Consider the following 13,711-nt stretch of genomic DNA (forward strand, 5'->3'; position numbering starts at 1 on the left):
GAAACTGACACCAAACAGGTAATGCTGGAGGCCCCACCATACTTTTGTCAACCTTTCCCTGATAACAACTCAAAACACTTAAATTTGACACAGTGCTTTTCATCCATACATTGCCAAGGAGATTACAGAGATCAGTGCCACTGGCCTTATTCCCCCAGCTGATGAAAAGCATAAGAGAGCAGCAGACATCCCAATGCTCTGGGTGGCCCTGGGGACCACCTCATCCACTTGTCTGGGTAGCTCTCATGGACCAGGGATTGCAGAACACTCCCTCCTGCAGAGAGGCAGAATTCCCAAGGTCTAGGGAGAGAACAGCACGCTTTGGCTACAGCTAGTCCTTAATTCATCTTCCATCATTTTGATATATTCTCTGATGTTCTGCCAGACTAACATCAGTTTGGAGATTCATGGGCCAGTATAGTACACACATGACTCATGCTACAATTTCTATGTAGTTCTGCTACAACTTTAAAAATAGGGAATAAAAATTGAAAATGTTATTAAGGTTAGAAGAAACATGCTGGACAAGAGAAACACAGGCATCAGAATCCCACAGAGGAATGAAGGCATGCTCTGTGTCTTCTTCCTGCAGACTAACTTCAGGGATGGAAGAAGGAGAAGCCAGCAGAATTTAAAGAATTCATTACTACATTATAAAGATGCCAAATAACTAAAGACTAACTGCTACACCACACCAAAAATTCCCAAGATGTGTAAATTTATGGTTACAGTCTCCTAAGAAATAGAGAGGCAAAAGAAGTTCTCCAAATCCCTATTTACAGAAGGACATCTATTCCCAGCAAGGCCTTTGGGACCCAATTAACATTCTTAGGTGCCAAGTGGCCACAGGACTGAAGATTCTTAAATTGGTAGAGAAATTACTAGTCTCTGTAGCTGAGACACGCTTTGTAACCTAAAAAGCAACTGTGAAATTACTGTCTTTAACAAGGAGTTCGTAGCATGGGGCCAGGTTCTATTGTAAACCACTATTTTTAAGATGAAATGCAGGGGTTTAGTTTCAGTTTACTTAAGTACTCTGTTTGCTCTACCACAAAAAGGGACTATCCTTCCTCTGTCTTATGCCATAGTTCCACATTTCACATACAGTCCTAATTCTCTTTAGTTAATGACAGAATGAATTCTAAAGAACCCTGCCAGAACATTATTTTCTTCTTTTCCATATGGCTTTCGTGCTTTTGGTCACAGCAGTATTTCTAAGTATTGTAAACAAGAGCCTGACCACTAGATTTACCAGAATAAAGTTCATTTTGGCTTCCGCTGTGTTCATGTTTACTGCAGTCTCAAAGCTGACAAACAGTAAGCTTCCTATATTATTTTGATGAAGTGAGACTAAATATATAGGAGCTTTAGATCAACTTATTAACATTCAATTCTAGTCAAAACTGCAGATTTCCAGTGCATTTCCCAAAAGAATCTGGAGCCAGCAGCTAGGGGCTGATTGTGGCTAAGAGCAGATGTTCTCCCTGGCAGGAGCTGCCCACTCCCATTCTGGCAAAGAGCAGGAAGGGACAGTTTCCAGCAGAGGAACAAATCCCACTCCTTTACCTGTCCCCACCACCAAACCCACCCTGCACAAAGCAGCTCCACCTTTCCTCCCTCTGCATGCCTGCTCCCTGGGCTCTGCCATGCACTCTGGATGTTCCCATCCATTAGCTGTACTGAAGGGACTCCAAATTCCTTTTGGAGGAGTCTACCCCTTCTTGCTAAGCCCAGGGAGGAAGGTGGAGATGCTGCTGCCTCCCCTGCCCCCAGCTGCAGTGTGACCTCTGGTGAACATCAGAAACCTCAGCAGCTGAACCTGCCTCTCCTGTCTCTCCTCTGTCTCGGGAGCCCTGCAAGCAGTGTGTGATTGTGACAGTGCTGTGAACCAGCTGAGAGGCTGAAGTGGTTTCTGAGTCCTGAGCTGCTGACTCACCTTTTCCAGTCAGCACACAGAGCTCAAAGGCCAGCGATGGTTTGAGCTTTGGCTGAGAGGTTGCAGACAGTTAACGAAAAAACAAACTAAATCTCATTCTTTTGTAAAAATAGGTCCATTTTCTTTGCATCTTCTCCATCAAGAACACTCTGGTATTCACCGTGATTTGTGATCAGGGCCAAGATTCTCAGGAGGATCAGAAAGAGAGGGGAGAATACAAATCAAACTAAGAGCCTTTAACTTCTAATTAACATTAAAATGTTTACTCAAAGGTGCAAGACTCAGCCTATAAATCAGCCAGTTACCCTGTAAGGGTTACTTTTTGGTCAGAAGAGATGTAGCATTCAGCTGGGTGAAGGTCACAAGGGAGGACAGAGCAGCACGGGTCAGACAGATGGATGCACGTCTCTTCATGCTAGAAACTCCATCCCTATGTGGACAGCACAAAGGGAATTTGAAAGGAAGACAGTGAAGCAGCTCTGCAGATCCTCACAGAAAGCTCTTCCCAAGCTGGAATGGACAAATATGGGCCCCAAAGGTTTCAGACAAGAACCATAATAGGCAGAGTTGTGGCCCCGCAGGTGGTGGCTGAGCACCAAGAGAACAGTGACGGCACTGACCATTACAGTGCCTGCATCGCCCTTGAGTGTGAACAGCCAGTGCAGCACTGGGGGCACAGGGACAAGGAGCCCAGAGAGCAGGCTGGGAAACAGATCTTTGCAGCATTTTCCACATTTGGGGGCAGCGAATGCATGAGATGATGTGAGCAGATGAATTTGTTCAGTGTGCACTTAGCCGACTGCGTTCTCTTCCATCTGGTCTCTCACACTTTTCCCCTTAACTCATTTCTTAATTTGTACTGTTAATGCAGTGTTTCAGAGCACAGGGCTTGTTTCGTGTCTCTCCTTGCATTGCAGTGAGAATTTTCCTCCTGCACCTCCCAATAACTTGCATGAAAGTGACTTTTACCCTTACCCTCCTTCTGTTCTCTCGCTTGGGCTGGTGTTGACTTTCAAGTTAGACAAGCTGAAAGTTATCACAGAATAAAAAGAGCAAGGCTAGAGACAAGGACATGTGCCTTTGCTTTTTCAGCAGCAAGATTTATATCAAATGACACCAGCTGTAGAAGTGCACCCTTAGGCCCTGCTGCTCTCAGTGTGAGCATTCAGGCAACAGCTCTGTGACTAAGAGACACTGATGGAAATGCCTGCCATCAACCTTCAGCTCTGCCCAGGAAAGGGAGGTTTCCAAAGAGTTGAAACTTAAAGCCAGTTCTCACACCTAGATGACAGAATAATAATAGAGATTTATAAGTAGCCCACATCCAACTCAGCTTTCAGAAAACCAATTGAGGTGCTTCTCTTGTGAACATGATCTAAAATTTTATGATTTAAATTTGACCAGTCTCAAGCAACACTAATCCCTTATGAGGTGTCTCTCCAGTGTAATTTCAGTATCACCTACTTCATCCCAAAGTTCAGCCTAAGCACTCTCATCTTTAACCATATCCTAACCACCTTGAACAGATGTTTCCTAAGCTGAGAACTCAACTCCTGTCTCAACACACTTCCAACCACATCCAGCTCTGTGGAACACTGTTACTGAGCACTGGGCTAGTAACAAGGTATAAAATACCTACCCAGAGGGTATTAACTTATTAATTATTAAAAGTTTAATCTCCTAGTTGCTCTCAAATCCACAGGTGGAAAGATGTCTAAGGAAAAGAAGGAATGTAACTAAGCATGATACTTTTGCACTACACTATGCCGATTATGCAATTTAGGTAAAACCAAAAAGATGATAAATTATTATAGCTTCTGTAAGCCTTTGCTTTTAGGTCTTGAGCCTCTTAAATTTATTCTTTCTCATCTAGATATTCCTCAAGGGTTTTCTATATGTTTCTAGTAATTATGAGTCAAGGGACAAACAGATGGCAGTGGTCACAATAAGGTTGACTAGAGGACAACCTTCTCCCTCCATGGTAATGAAGAACCCAAAACCTCTGAGTTATGGCTATCCCAGACATATATATGTATATATATTTTTGTTTATAGACATACACATACGTACACACACCTCTACATATTTTTTTCTGAACAATATTGTCTGAAAAACTTCTGGTCTATTCAGTGTTTGAATGTCCAATTTTCCTCACAAAGTCACATTAGCTGTACTTTTACAAGCTTGGCTTAAAGCCTTTTATTTGCTCTTTATCTTTCCAACCACTCTTGGCTTCTTTAGACTTTTTCCTCTGACTTAATTGGTATTTGTACTGGTCCTCCTAGCATTGACAAATTCCATCTGCAAATCAGTAATGATTTTATGTTTTTTAGATCACTCTTGGAAATGTCTAATGCCATCAGGCCTCTTGCAGAATACCTCTGAAAACACAGCTGTTTCATGATTATTTCCTTTGATAACTATTTTTGAGGTCTATTGTTATCCAGGTCTTAATCCATTAGTTCATTTTTTGCTAGAGAGTCATAGGGAGACTTTTGCAATCAGAACAACATCAGAAGAGCATCTATTGTGAAGAAGTTTAAACATGGAAGGTATTAATATTTACTCTTTTCAACCACATTTTTTTCTCTGAAAAATAAAACAAGTGCAAATAATTAGCTGGAAAATAAAGGACCAGTGCCTTCCCAGTCCTACACTTAAAATCCAGATCATGGCTGTCAAATACCACCCAGGGAATTCAGTTCTTCCAGTTCCCCTTTTGTGTAGTGGTTCTTAACTGTCAGGAGAGTCAGGCTTTAGAAGTCCCTTAACTTACAGCCCAGATTTATTCAACAGCCACACAGCTTTTAAGAATACTTATTTTTTCCCTAGAACTTCAATCAGTGTTCACATGCATAAGACAAAATGCAGCCTGTTTTTTTTCCAAATGGGAATCACACCAGGCTTGTGTGACACCTATTTTTTTAGTCAGCTGACTTATTGTGTAAACAGAAGAGCCTTCAAGAAGGCAAATTAAAAGAGCTACTAGTACTTGAAATACTTCCCTTGAAACATTCCTTCTTCTAAGTGCATTCTCCAGCCAAGTCCCAACCCAAGAGAAATATATTCCTTGAAGTTCTTGCTGCAGGCTCTTGTGAGTGGGACTATCTCCATTCTAGGATGCAGATCAATCTGCTCACTTGAGGGGGCCACAGGAACTTGCTTCTGTCTGGGATGAGCAATTTCCTTTTTGATGCATTCATTTTGTTATCCATTCTGACAATGTTACCCATTTTTACAATATTCTTCTGAAAGTTACTTGGATAAGTTTTATTCTCTACAAAATCAAAAGAATATAATCAAGATAGCTATTAGAACTTGGTTACTGAGGAGATCTATCCAGTAATTTGTATAAAACTGATGTCAAACTGAATTGGCAATAGCTCTCCAGAATACCCACCATCATACTGCTGGGATTGTGGGTGAACAATAGAATTCTTCCCATTGCAGGGATATCAATAGTGTTCCAGCTTGCTGAAAATGAACATCACTGTATATTGATCTTCTCAGTAAGTATCAGGCACATTTCATTTCAAACTGTTGTTAAATTTTATTGATCCCAAAATATTAATCTACAAAACAAACTACTTCCATGAACATCCATGAAATATTCTTTCATATCAGAATTCATTTCCTCCCTTCCTCCCCAAATTTGGAAAAATATTTAACCAACACTTTTCTGGTTTTGTCCTGCATTGTCATTAATATCTTGCCCTATCCACCTCCATAATGATCTTGTAATAGATCTATACACATTATTTTGTTCCAAAGGCATACTAAATGCCTCTGAATTGTGCTTGGCCCTGATAAATTTAGAATCTCCCCTGGCATCTTTACTTTCTCTAAATAATCTTCCCCAATTCAGAGTCTATGTTTTCCATCAGATGTTCTCCACTTCCTCTTTCTCCATTTCCTTTTAATTTACTTGTTTGAACTTCTATTTGCTGCCTTCACTGCCTGAATGAACAAATCAAAGTAATCTTCATTCTTGGTTTTGATGTGCTGCTCAACATGTCTTCTTTAAATTTGTGATTTTTCCATTCACATTCCTTTACTCTTTTTTTTTTTTCCCCTGTCAGATTTTGCTTTATTACTGTTTCATGCTGGAACGATCTATAGAAAACAGTCATCAGACAGCTATTAATTAATCTCTCTGTATATAGAGACCTCCAAATCAGAGTTACTACATGAGTACATTTTATGTTAAAATAGATAAATTTTATAAGGTTTATTTCTTTTTACTGCTGTCTACATGATATCAGTGTCATGCTTTTGCCAGGCTGAAGCATACCCATGTATCTTCTAGTAATAGGTATTTTTTTGGTTGTTGTGCTTACTGCCCAAGAAAGTATTCAGTGACCAATGAATTAACCTGTTGCTATGTAACATCCCAAACAGAATTTCTTTCGTGGCCATGTTAGCATATTGATCCAAATTTCAAAGCAGAGCTGCCAGTATCAGTATTTAAAAACAAGCCTCCTGAAACTGAAGAGTAATGTTCCAAAGGCATTAATTACAGTCCCTGTGGACATGGTTCACGGGAAACAGGTGTCTTACAGAAGCACTTCCTAACAATTCCTTTCTGATGAAAGGACATGCCCTTGGTGTGCATTTGTGCCTCATTTCAAGGTGGAACCTTGATTCCACCTGTCCCAGACTGCTCCGTGCTGAACCCACTGGCTGCTGCCTCTGGTAAAGATACTGCGAAGACACGCTCTCAGAAACAGGGTGGTGGTTTCTTTTTCCACACAGATGAAATGCAATTCCTTGCTATTTATTGCACAAATTCCCTATAGGGTCTTGCAAGACTTGCACGCTCTGTGGGTTGGCCCATTATAGAACCATCATTGCCTCGCCTGCAATTGGCTTGAGCACTGTCAGTTTCCTTTGGTTTCCTTCTGTCTCTTTAAAATTCCACTTTCTAAAAGAAGGCATACTTGGTCGTTTTTCCTAAATCAGTTCTCATTATCCAAGTTTCTTCCCTGTGATTCCTCACCCACTAGAAAAGACATCTCTGTTCAAGCATTATATTTCATTTTTGGAATGAAACTTTTAAAAGACTGGTTTCAAAGCTATTCTTATCTCCCTCCTCAACAGAGGCAAATTATCTCCAAATATTTCCAGCTTCACTCATGACTGCATAAACTAATGAGCTAACCTTCTCCTTCTGCCAGTCTTTGCTTTAAATTTTGATGTACGTCAGACTGAGAAAACGCTTCTTCCCCTCAAATGCCATTTATTACATTCTATGAAGATAAAACACTGGAAAGGTCTAGTTTACCATTTTGTTTATTCTAGGTGGAAAAAAAGAGAACACACTTTGTTTCCCCGTTGTCATAACGATGATAAATGAGAGACTTCCACCTGGTACTGGACAAGAAACTATCTGCCCAAATATTTTCCCTGTTTACTGCCTCCTGCGCGTTTGTCCGAGTTGCTGCTTTGTGTTTGAAAGCCCCGCACAGAGCGCAGCGCTGTCAGCAGCACGGGAAGACGGACCGTGTTGCAGAAGGCGCTGTAAACACAGGGAAAGGCACCCAGAGAGAAAAAAGCTGATACTAAACTAGGAAATGTTTCTGCCAAACGTTGTGACTAGTGCTGCTACGTGCACCGTGTCAGCTGATTATAAAAGGCAAAGCCAAGTACAAGACACGTATCTTGTAGAAAAATCACGGTGCAATAAGCATCTGCGGCTATTGCCGGGCCCCTGCCCCGCTCCTCAGGACCGCAGTTAAGGCCAGAGGGCTGCCGGGCTGCCGGCTGGGGAATCCTCCTCTTCCGAGCTCAGGCACCGAGAGCCCTTCTCTCCCTGCTCCGCTTCCATGCCCGGAGCTATTGTTTCGCACCGGGGGCTGCCGACACTCGCACCGAGTTTTTGCCCTGCCCTCCCCGCCCCCTTCGCCCTCGGTGCCGGCCCCGGGCACAGCTCGGCCGGCAGCCGGGACTCCCCGCCGGCTCCTGCCGGCCGCGCCGAGGGGATCCCTCGCTCTGACGCCGACAAACTTCAGGCAGCCGCCGGCTCCGAGCCCCCGCTCCCGCCCGCCCCGCTGCACCGCCCGGGACCGCCGGCCCGCCGCCACCGCCGGCTCCCCCCGAGCAGCCGCGGCCCCCCGCCCGGGCTCCCCGGTCACAACTCGGCATTGTCCCTTCGGGAGCGACCGGGGAGTCCAGGGGCTGGAAGATGATGTCAGCCGGGGGCGGACTGCGGCAAGGCTGCGCCCACCCCGGCGAGCCCCCGCCGCGGAGCCCGCTCCCACCGCCGGCAGCGCTCCGCGGGCGCGGAGGGAGGGAGGGAGGGACGCGCCGCCCGGAGATGCCGCAGCCGCAGCTCCCGCCTGACTGGCACATCCCGAAGGAGCTCCTCATGAATATGCACAGCCTCCCCCGAGCGCCGGCCGCGGGATGCCGCCGCCACCCTGGGGAGCCCCGCAGAGCCCCGCGCCCCTGGCCGGGGATCAGGGCTGCTTTCGGAGAGCGGTGGTTCGCTTCTGTCCTTACCCTTTGGCTCGTCCATCAGTGCCGGTGCTCGCTCCCTCCTCCCGCGCTCCCCCCTCCTTCCTCTCTCAGCCTCTGCCGGCTCCGAGCTGCCTTAGTGAGAGGTGCTCATGAAAACGGGCGCTTTAGTGGTCGTTAGCTGTGGAGGGGAGGGGTTAAACTCTACATGACTCAATCCGTGTAACTTGCAGACTGACCTCCTGTTTCACTCAGAGCACGGATCGCCTCAGAGCTGCCACGTTTCCAGCGCCTCGGACTTCTCCACCGGGCCGGAGGGTCCCGCACGGCCGGGGCAGCGCTGCGTGCCCGGGGCTGCCCGGGGGAACCAGGGCGCTGGAGCAGGACTGCCTCCCTGGCTCGGGGGGGCAGAAGGACATCGTGGCTGCAGAGAGAAACAATTTTGTTAGGGTTGGGTTTTTTTTTTTGTGATTTTTGTTTTCTTTTTTCCTAAGTCGCACGAGGCTGAGAAGATACGCTCCATGCCAGCGAGGTACACGAAAGGAAGTGTCCAGAGAAGAGATGACCTTCCTTGTTTCTAGATCTGAGGTCCGGCACAGGAAAAAACTCATCCAAATCATGAAAGGAGACAAAGTTGCAATAACTGCTGATAAGCCATTTCCTTCACCTACCTGTCCCATAGAGTGAACTTACACCTCTGGCTGCATCTCCTGGGGAACTTCGTGAAAGACACAATTTAATTAATTGCTGTGAACAATTTTAGACCTCTTGCCTGGAAGGCCTGAAGGGATCCCACCCTCCACCACTTTTTATCCCTGACTCACCACAAATAAGAAATACAGGGTAGTGCTGGAGGAGTCTCAGCAACTTCTCTCCATAGTTTATGACATTCAGTCCCATTCCAGGAACCACAAGTGCCTCCACGCTGCTGCCTACAGAGCTGTCAGCTTCCCACTGCAAAGGAAGTAGTGAACCACCCTGGCTCTTTCACTTCCTTTTCAGAGGAGCAGACACCAGCTTCTCAGCATCTTCCCTGCTGGTAACCCAGGGGAGAAGTCACTGGAGCACCGGCCACCACATCCTGCAGCCAGCTGCTCTGCCCTGCCTGTGCCAGAACCTGCTCCCCTCTCAGAGCTGCCACTTTTACATTCTCCCTGTGCCTGGACACCATCCAGCTCTGCACCTACCACCAGGTTCCAGAGTTCTTGCCTCTAGGAGAGACAGGAAAAGCAGGATCCTGATGCTAGGACCTGGAGAATGACTCCTGGACATGGATCATCCAAATCCGTTTCTGCAGCCTATCACAAACAATGATCGGTTCCTTCTCATTCACAAACAAACATTGACCTGTATTATTATTGAGCCTGTATTACTCCAACTGGTAAGACAACATCCCATTTACAATCTTCCTGGGAACAGGAAAACAGGGAAATAAAACAATATAGGTGACCTTATCACTCTCTACAACTCCCTGAGAGGAGGTTGCAGTCAATGGGAGTCAGTCTCCTTTCCCAGACAGCAACTGACAGAATGAGAGGACACAATTTAAGCTGTGCCAAGGGAAATACAGGTTGGATATTAGGAAAAAGGTTTTTACTGAAAGAGTGATGAAGTACTGGAATGGTCTGCCTGGGGAGGTGGTGGAGTCACCATTCCTGGATGTGTTTAAAAAAAGATTGGATATGGCACTTGGTGCCAGGGTTTAGTTGAGGTATTAGGGCTGGTTGGACTCCATGATCAGAAAGGTCTCTCTCAAGCTAGTGATTCTGTGATAATTTAGGTTTTAGTGATTAGATTCTTTGTGAATTTCTATCAGTGTTGGTTCAAAAGATCAAGGAAGAGTGTTTCATGAAATTAAGGTAGACACTGTGTGTTTGTCATCTTAATGAGAAAAATCGGCCTGGGAAGTGCAGAGAACTGATCTTACTTCCAGTGATAAGACAGCAACATATTTAGATGGTTTAGAATGGCAGAACTAATTTTGTTGGTCACCTCGAACATCAATTTTTAAAAAAAATAGGAGTGTAGTTGTTGCAATGATTAGTTAATAAATTCACATTTAAAATGATTCACTATAATAAATATCAACTGCACAGATATATCAGCAAGAAATACTTAAAAAAACCCCAAAAAACTTGGAAAAATTATGATTCCTTATGTACCAGCTTACATACTGACTTCCCTAAAGAATACTTGCTTGTATCATGACAGGAAATAAACCAAATATATACAAAAATGCCACTCATTGAATAAATTAGCTCAACTGAATAGTATTTTTTTAAAATAGTTGGAATTTAGGACTGATTTTTCAAGTGCTGTGTTAGACTCACTGTCTCTATGGGCAGAAATTCAATAAACTCAGTCAGCTGACCTCACCTGTGAGCTGAGAAATCCAAATTTAACAAGTGGAAAATACGTACAAGCTTCCCTCTGAGAAAAATAGATATGATTTCACACCATGTTGAACACCTTTTAGGATGTCCAGAGCCATGTATTTCAAGTCCTTTGAATGTACCTGACAAACCACAATAAGCTTTTTTCTACCAATCTGCCAGTGACAGGTTTTTGTTTATTTTTTTTTCTTTTGAAAGTTCACTTTCAAACTGAGACACATGAAACTTCTATGGGGAAGAGCAATGCATTCTCAGTCAGTGACCATGAAACACAAAGAATGTTTTCACACAAGAGGAAGTTGTTACCTGGAACATGAAGGCCCTGTGGGGAAGAATTGCTGTGAACAATGATGGTCTTCTACACCTAAAAACATCCAGGCCATTCACAGAGCCGCAGGGAACAGGTTTCTGTGTTGAGAATGATCTACTTTAACTGATGGACTGATGCACTTTTGAGTAGTATTCCACAACTAGGCAAGATCAGGAAATGGTGGCGTTACACACTATTCTGCAGCCGTTCATTTTAGGTGTAAGAGACAGTGATGAAACGCTTTCCCCATCCTCTGTCACAGCCTAAAGGGACCAGTGGACTTTTTCGCCTCATGTGGCATGAGATGCAGAATTCCCCTTCCACAGAGGGTCAGATCCACATTTGCTAGAGCAGTTTGCTTCTGTCTGCTGATCCTCCTGCCTTCGGGGAAACCTCTGCCTGCAATACACAAACCAGCAAAAGGCAGATTCTGTGTCGCAGTCATTTCCATAAGAAAACAAAATGAGGAAAAAAGAGAGCAGCCCCGGAGGCCAGAGGCTGGCATTTGTACTCAGATAAGACTCCAGACAGCTAAGGAGGAAACTTGAAGCACAAATAAAAAGAGGAAACCAGAGAACTCAGGATGTAGTTTCCACACATCTTGAGCAGGGGGTAAAAATAGCAAAAACCCCAGAGTGCCACTTTTCTACTCCTAGGACAAAACCGAGCATCCTGAACAAAGCTGGAAGAACAAAAAAATCTTAAATATCCATATTCTTTCTAGCCACATTAAGAACTTATTTACAGTCATTTTGCTCTAAATTTACACAACTTGTGTGTGTATTGGTTTGTGGCTAAAATTATGCAACTTCCTAGATCTCTAGAATTTGCTATTTTGCAGATGAGCTATGCTGACTTTGGGACTCAGGAAAGGAGCAAGAGGGACTGAACACTAGCACTTTAGCTTCATTTCCAGAAACCAGGAGATGGGATTGAGATGATGATGCTGGAATCCAGAACCTCTCGTCTTTGTGATGGGTAAAAGAAACATCAATAGGCAAAGAGAGTCAGGGAGCTTGAAAACAAACCTATAGGCATTAGATGGACAAGTGAATTGTTCTCACAGAAAGAACTGGTATGAAGGAATCTGAAATATTTTAAATGAAAGCAGTCTATCCCATCACCAAGCTCAACAATATTGAAGCCTGTGTTTGCTTAGGGGCCTGAGTCTGTGTGTTTAGGTTACAATTTATCATTCCGTGTGGTTAAGCAACAGGGGGGAGTGGCAGCTTCAAGAAGGGTAAACATTGAGTAAGGGATGGGCTGAGCAGCGCTTGGGCTTTCCCAGGCACTCAGTGCCAGTGTGCTGGCTCATGTCCCCTGTGAACAGTGGTGTAACAGCTCGTGTCACCTGTGAACAGTGGTATAACAGCTCATGTCCCCTGTGAACAGTGGTATAACAGCTCGTGTCCCCTGTGAACAGTGGTATAAGAGCTTGTGTCCCCTGTGAACAGTGGTATAACAGCTCGTGTCCCCTGTGAACAGTGGTATAACAGATCATGTCACCTGTGAACAGTGGTGTAACAGCTCGTGTCCCCTGTGAACAGTGGTATAAGAGCTTGTGTCACCTGTGAACAGTGGTATAAGAGCTTGTGTCACCTGTGAACAGTGGTATAACAGATCATGTCACCTGTGAACAGTGGTATAACAGATCATGTCAGTGCTGAGCAGCATCAGCCCTGGGAAAAGGGACAGCAAAGGTGCACAGGATTCACGCCCAGCGTCTCTAAAACCATAAATGACAAAGGTCCCCAGAAAACCAGTGAACGTGTTAAACTGCTGGGACCAGAGAATGTTCTGCAAAGGGACAGTAATCCAAGAGATTATGACAACTTCCTTCTGGAAAGAAAGGCAGAGAAGAGGGGCCAGGCATTTAAAAAAAGACAGATAACCAAAACCATTCCTGGTGCCAGATACTTTTTTTTTTTTTTTTTTTTTTTTTTTACAGCTTCCAGCTCCTTGGCCCACTCATCCTACATTGCAACCACCTCAGACTTGACAGTTTTCACAACACAGTAGGCCAAGTCCTCCCCACATCTCCGGGTTCCTCTAAATAGTTGAAGTTCAAATGCTTAATTTAGATTCTCCAAACACTCCCTTTGTGTAAAGCAAACCTCTTGGACGACTCCTGAGGAAACAGACAAACAAGCAATGAACTATACAGGATCTCAGTGCACTGAACATCACTTTTAAAGAATGCCATTCTTGGGAAAGAAAAAGAATCTTCTTCTGGTGTTTAGGTTAAAAGACGAGATGACCTTCAGCTTCATCTTGCTGCAAACAAGTATTGCTCTTTAGCCTTAAACTTATGAAATGCACTGTCTATGAAAAGCATTTAAATTCCTTTCAATCATTTTGCTTCCTTGTCTTGATTTAAATATTTTTAATTGTCCTTTCAGAGAAGGTCCCTATGCTGTCTTTATACCACTGTTCACAGGCATTGTCACCCAAAACTTGTGTATCACCTTTAACACTTTGAGATTAGCTCAGCTCAGCTGTTAAAAGCACAGTACTAAAATCACTAAGGTTGTGGGTTTGATCCCTGCATGGAGATTTGCTTATCTCTGTTTATTATTTTTGTGATATAGGGATAATTGTGCTCAGATGATATCTTCAGAG

At 44.1% G+C, this 13,711-nt stretch overlaps 1 protein-coding gene across 2 annotated transcripts in view; it reads right to left on the reverse strand.

Moving 5' to 3' along the window:
* ENTPD1 (ectonucleoside triphosphate diphosphohydrolase 1) overlaps nucleotides 1–9,347 on the reverse strand; it is a 33,451-nt gene extending 24,104 nt beyond the window's left edge. The window contains exons 1-2 of one of the 2 annotated variants that reach the window (XM_086899357.1): nucleotides 9,214–9,347; nucleotides 8,629–8,813 (exon numbers count right to left, since the gene is read on the reverse strand). Coding sequence is in view for 1 of the 2 variants with exons in the window: in XM_086899356.1 (XP_086755482.1) it covers nucleotides 8,435–8,450 (16 nt within the window). In the remaining variant the exon portion in view is untranslated. Of the gene's footprint in view, nucleotides 1–8,434; nucleotides 8,814–9,213 lie in introns of those variants that run through there. The other variant, XM_086899356.1, reaches the window with a different exon arrangement.
* Between the last annotated feature and the right edge of the window lie 4,364 nt (nucleotides 9,348–13,711).

Source organism: Cyanistes caeruleus, chromosome 8 (genome assembly GCF_971803275.1).
Source record: "Cyanistes caeruleus chromosome 8, bCyaCae1.hap1.1, whole genome shotgun sequence".
Taxonomy (NCBI): Eukaryota; Metazoa; Chordata; class Aves; order Passeriformes; family Paridae; genus Cyanistes; species Cyanistes caeruleus.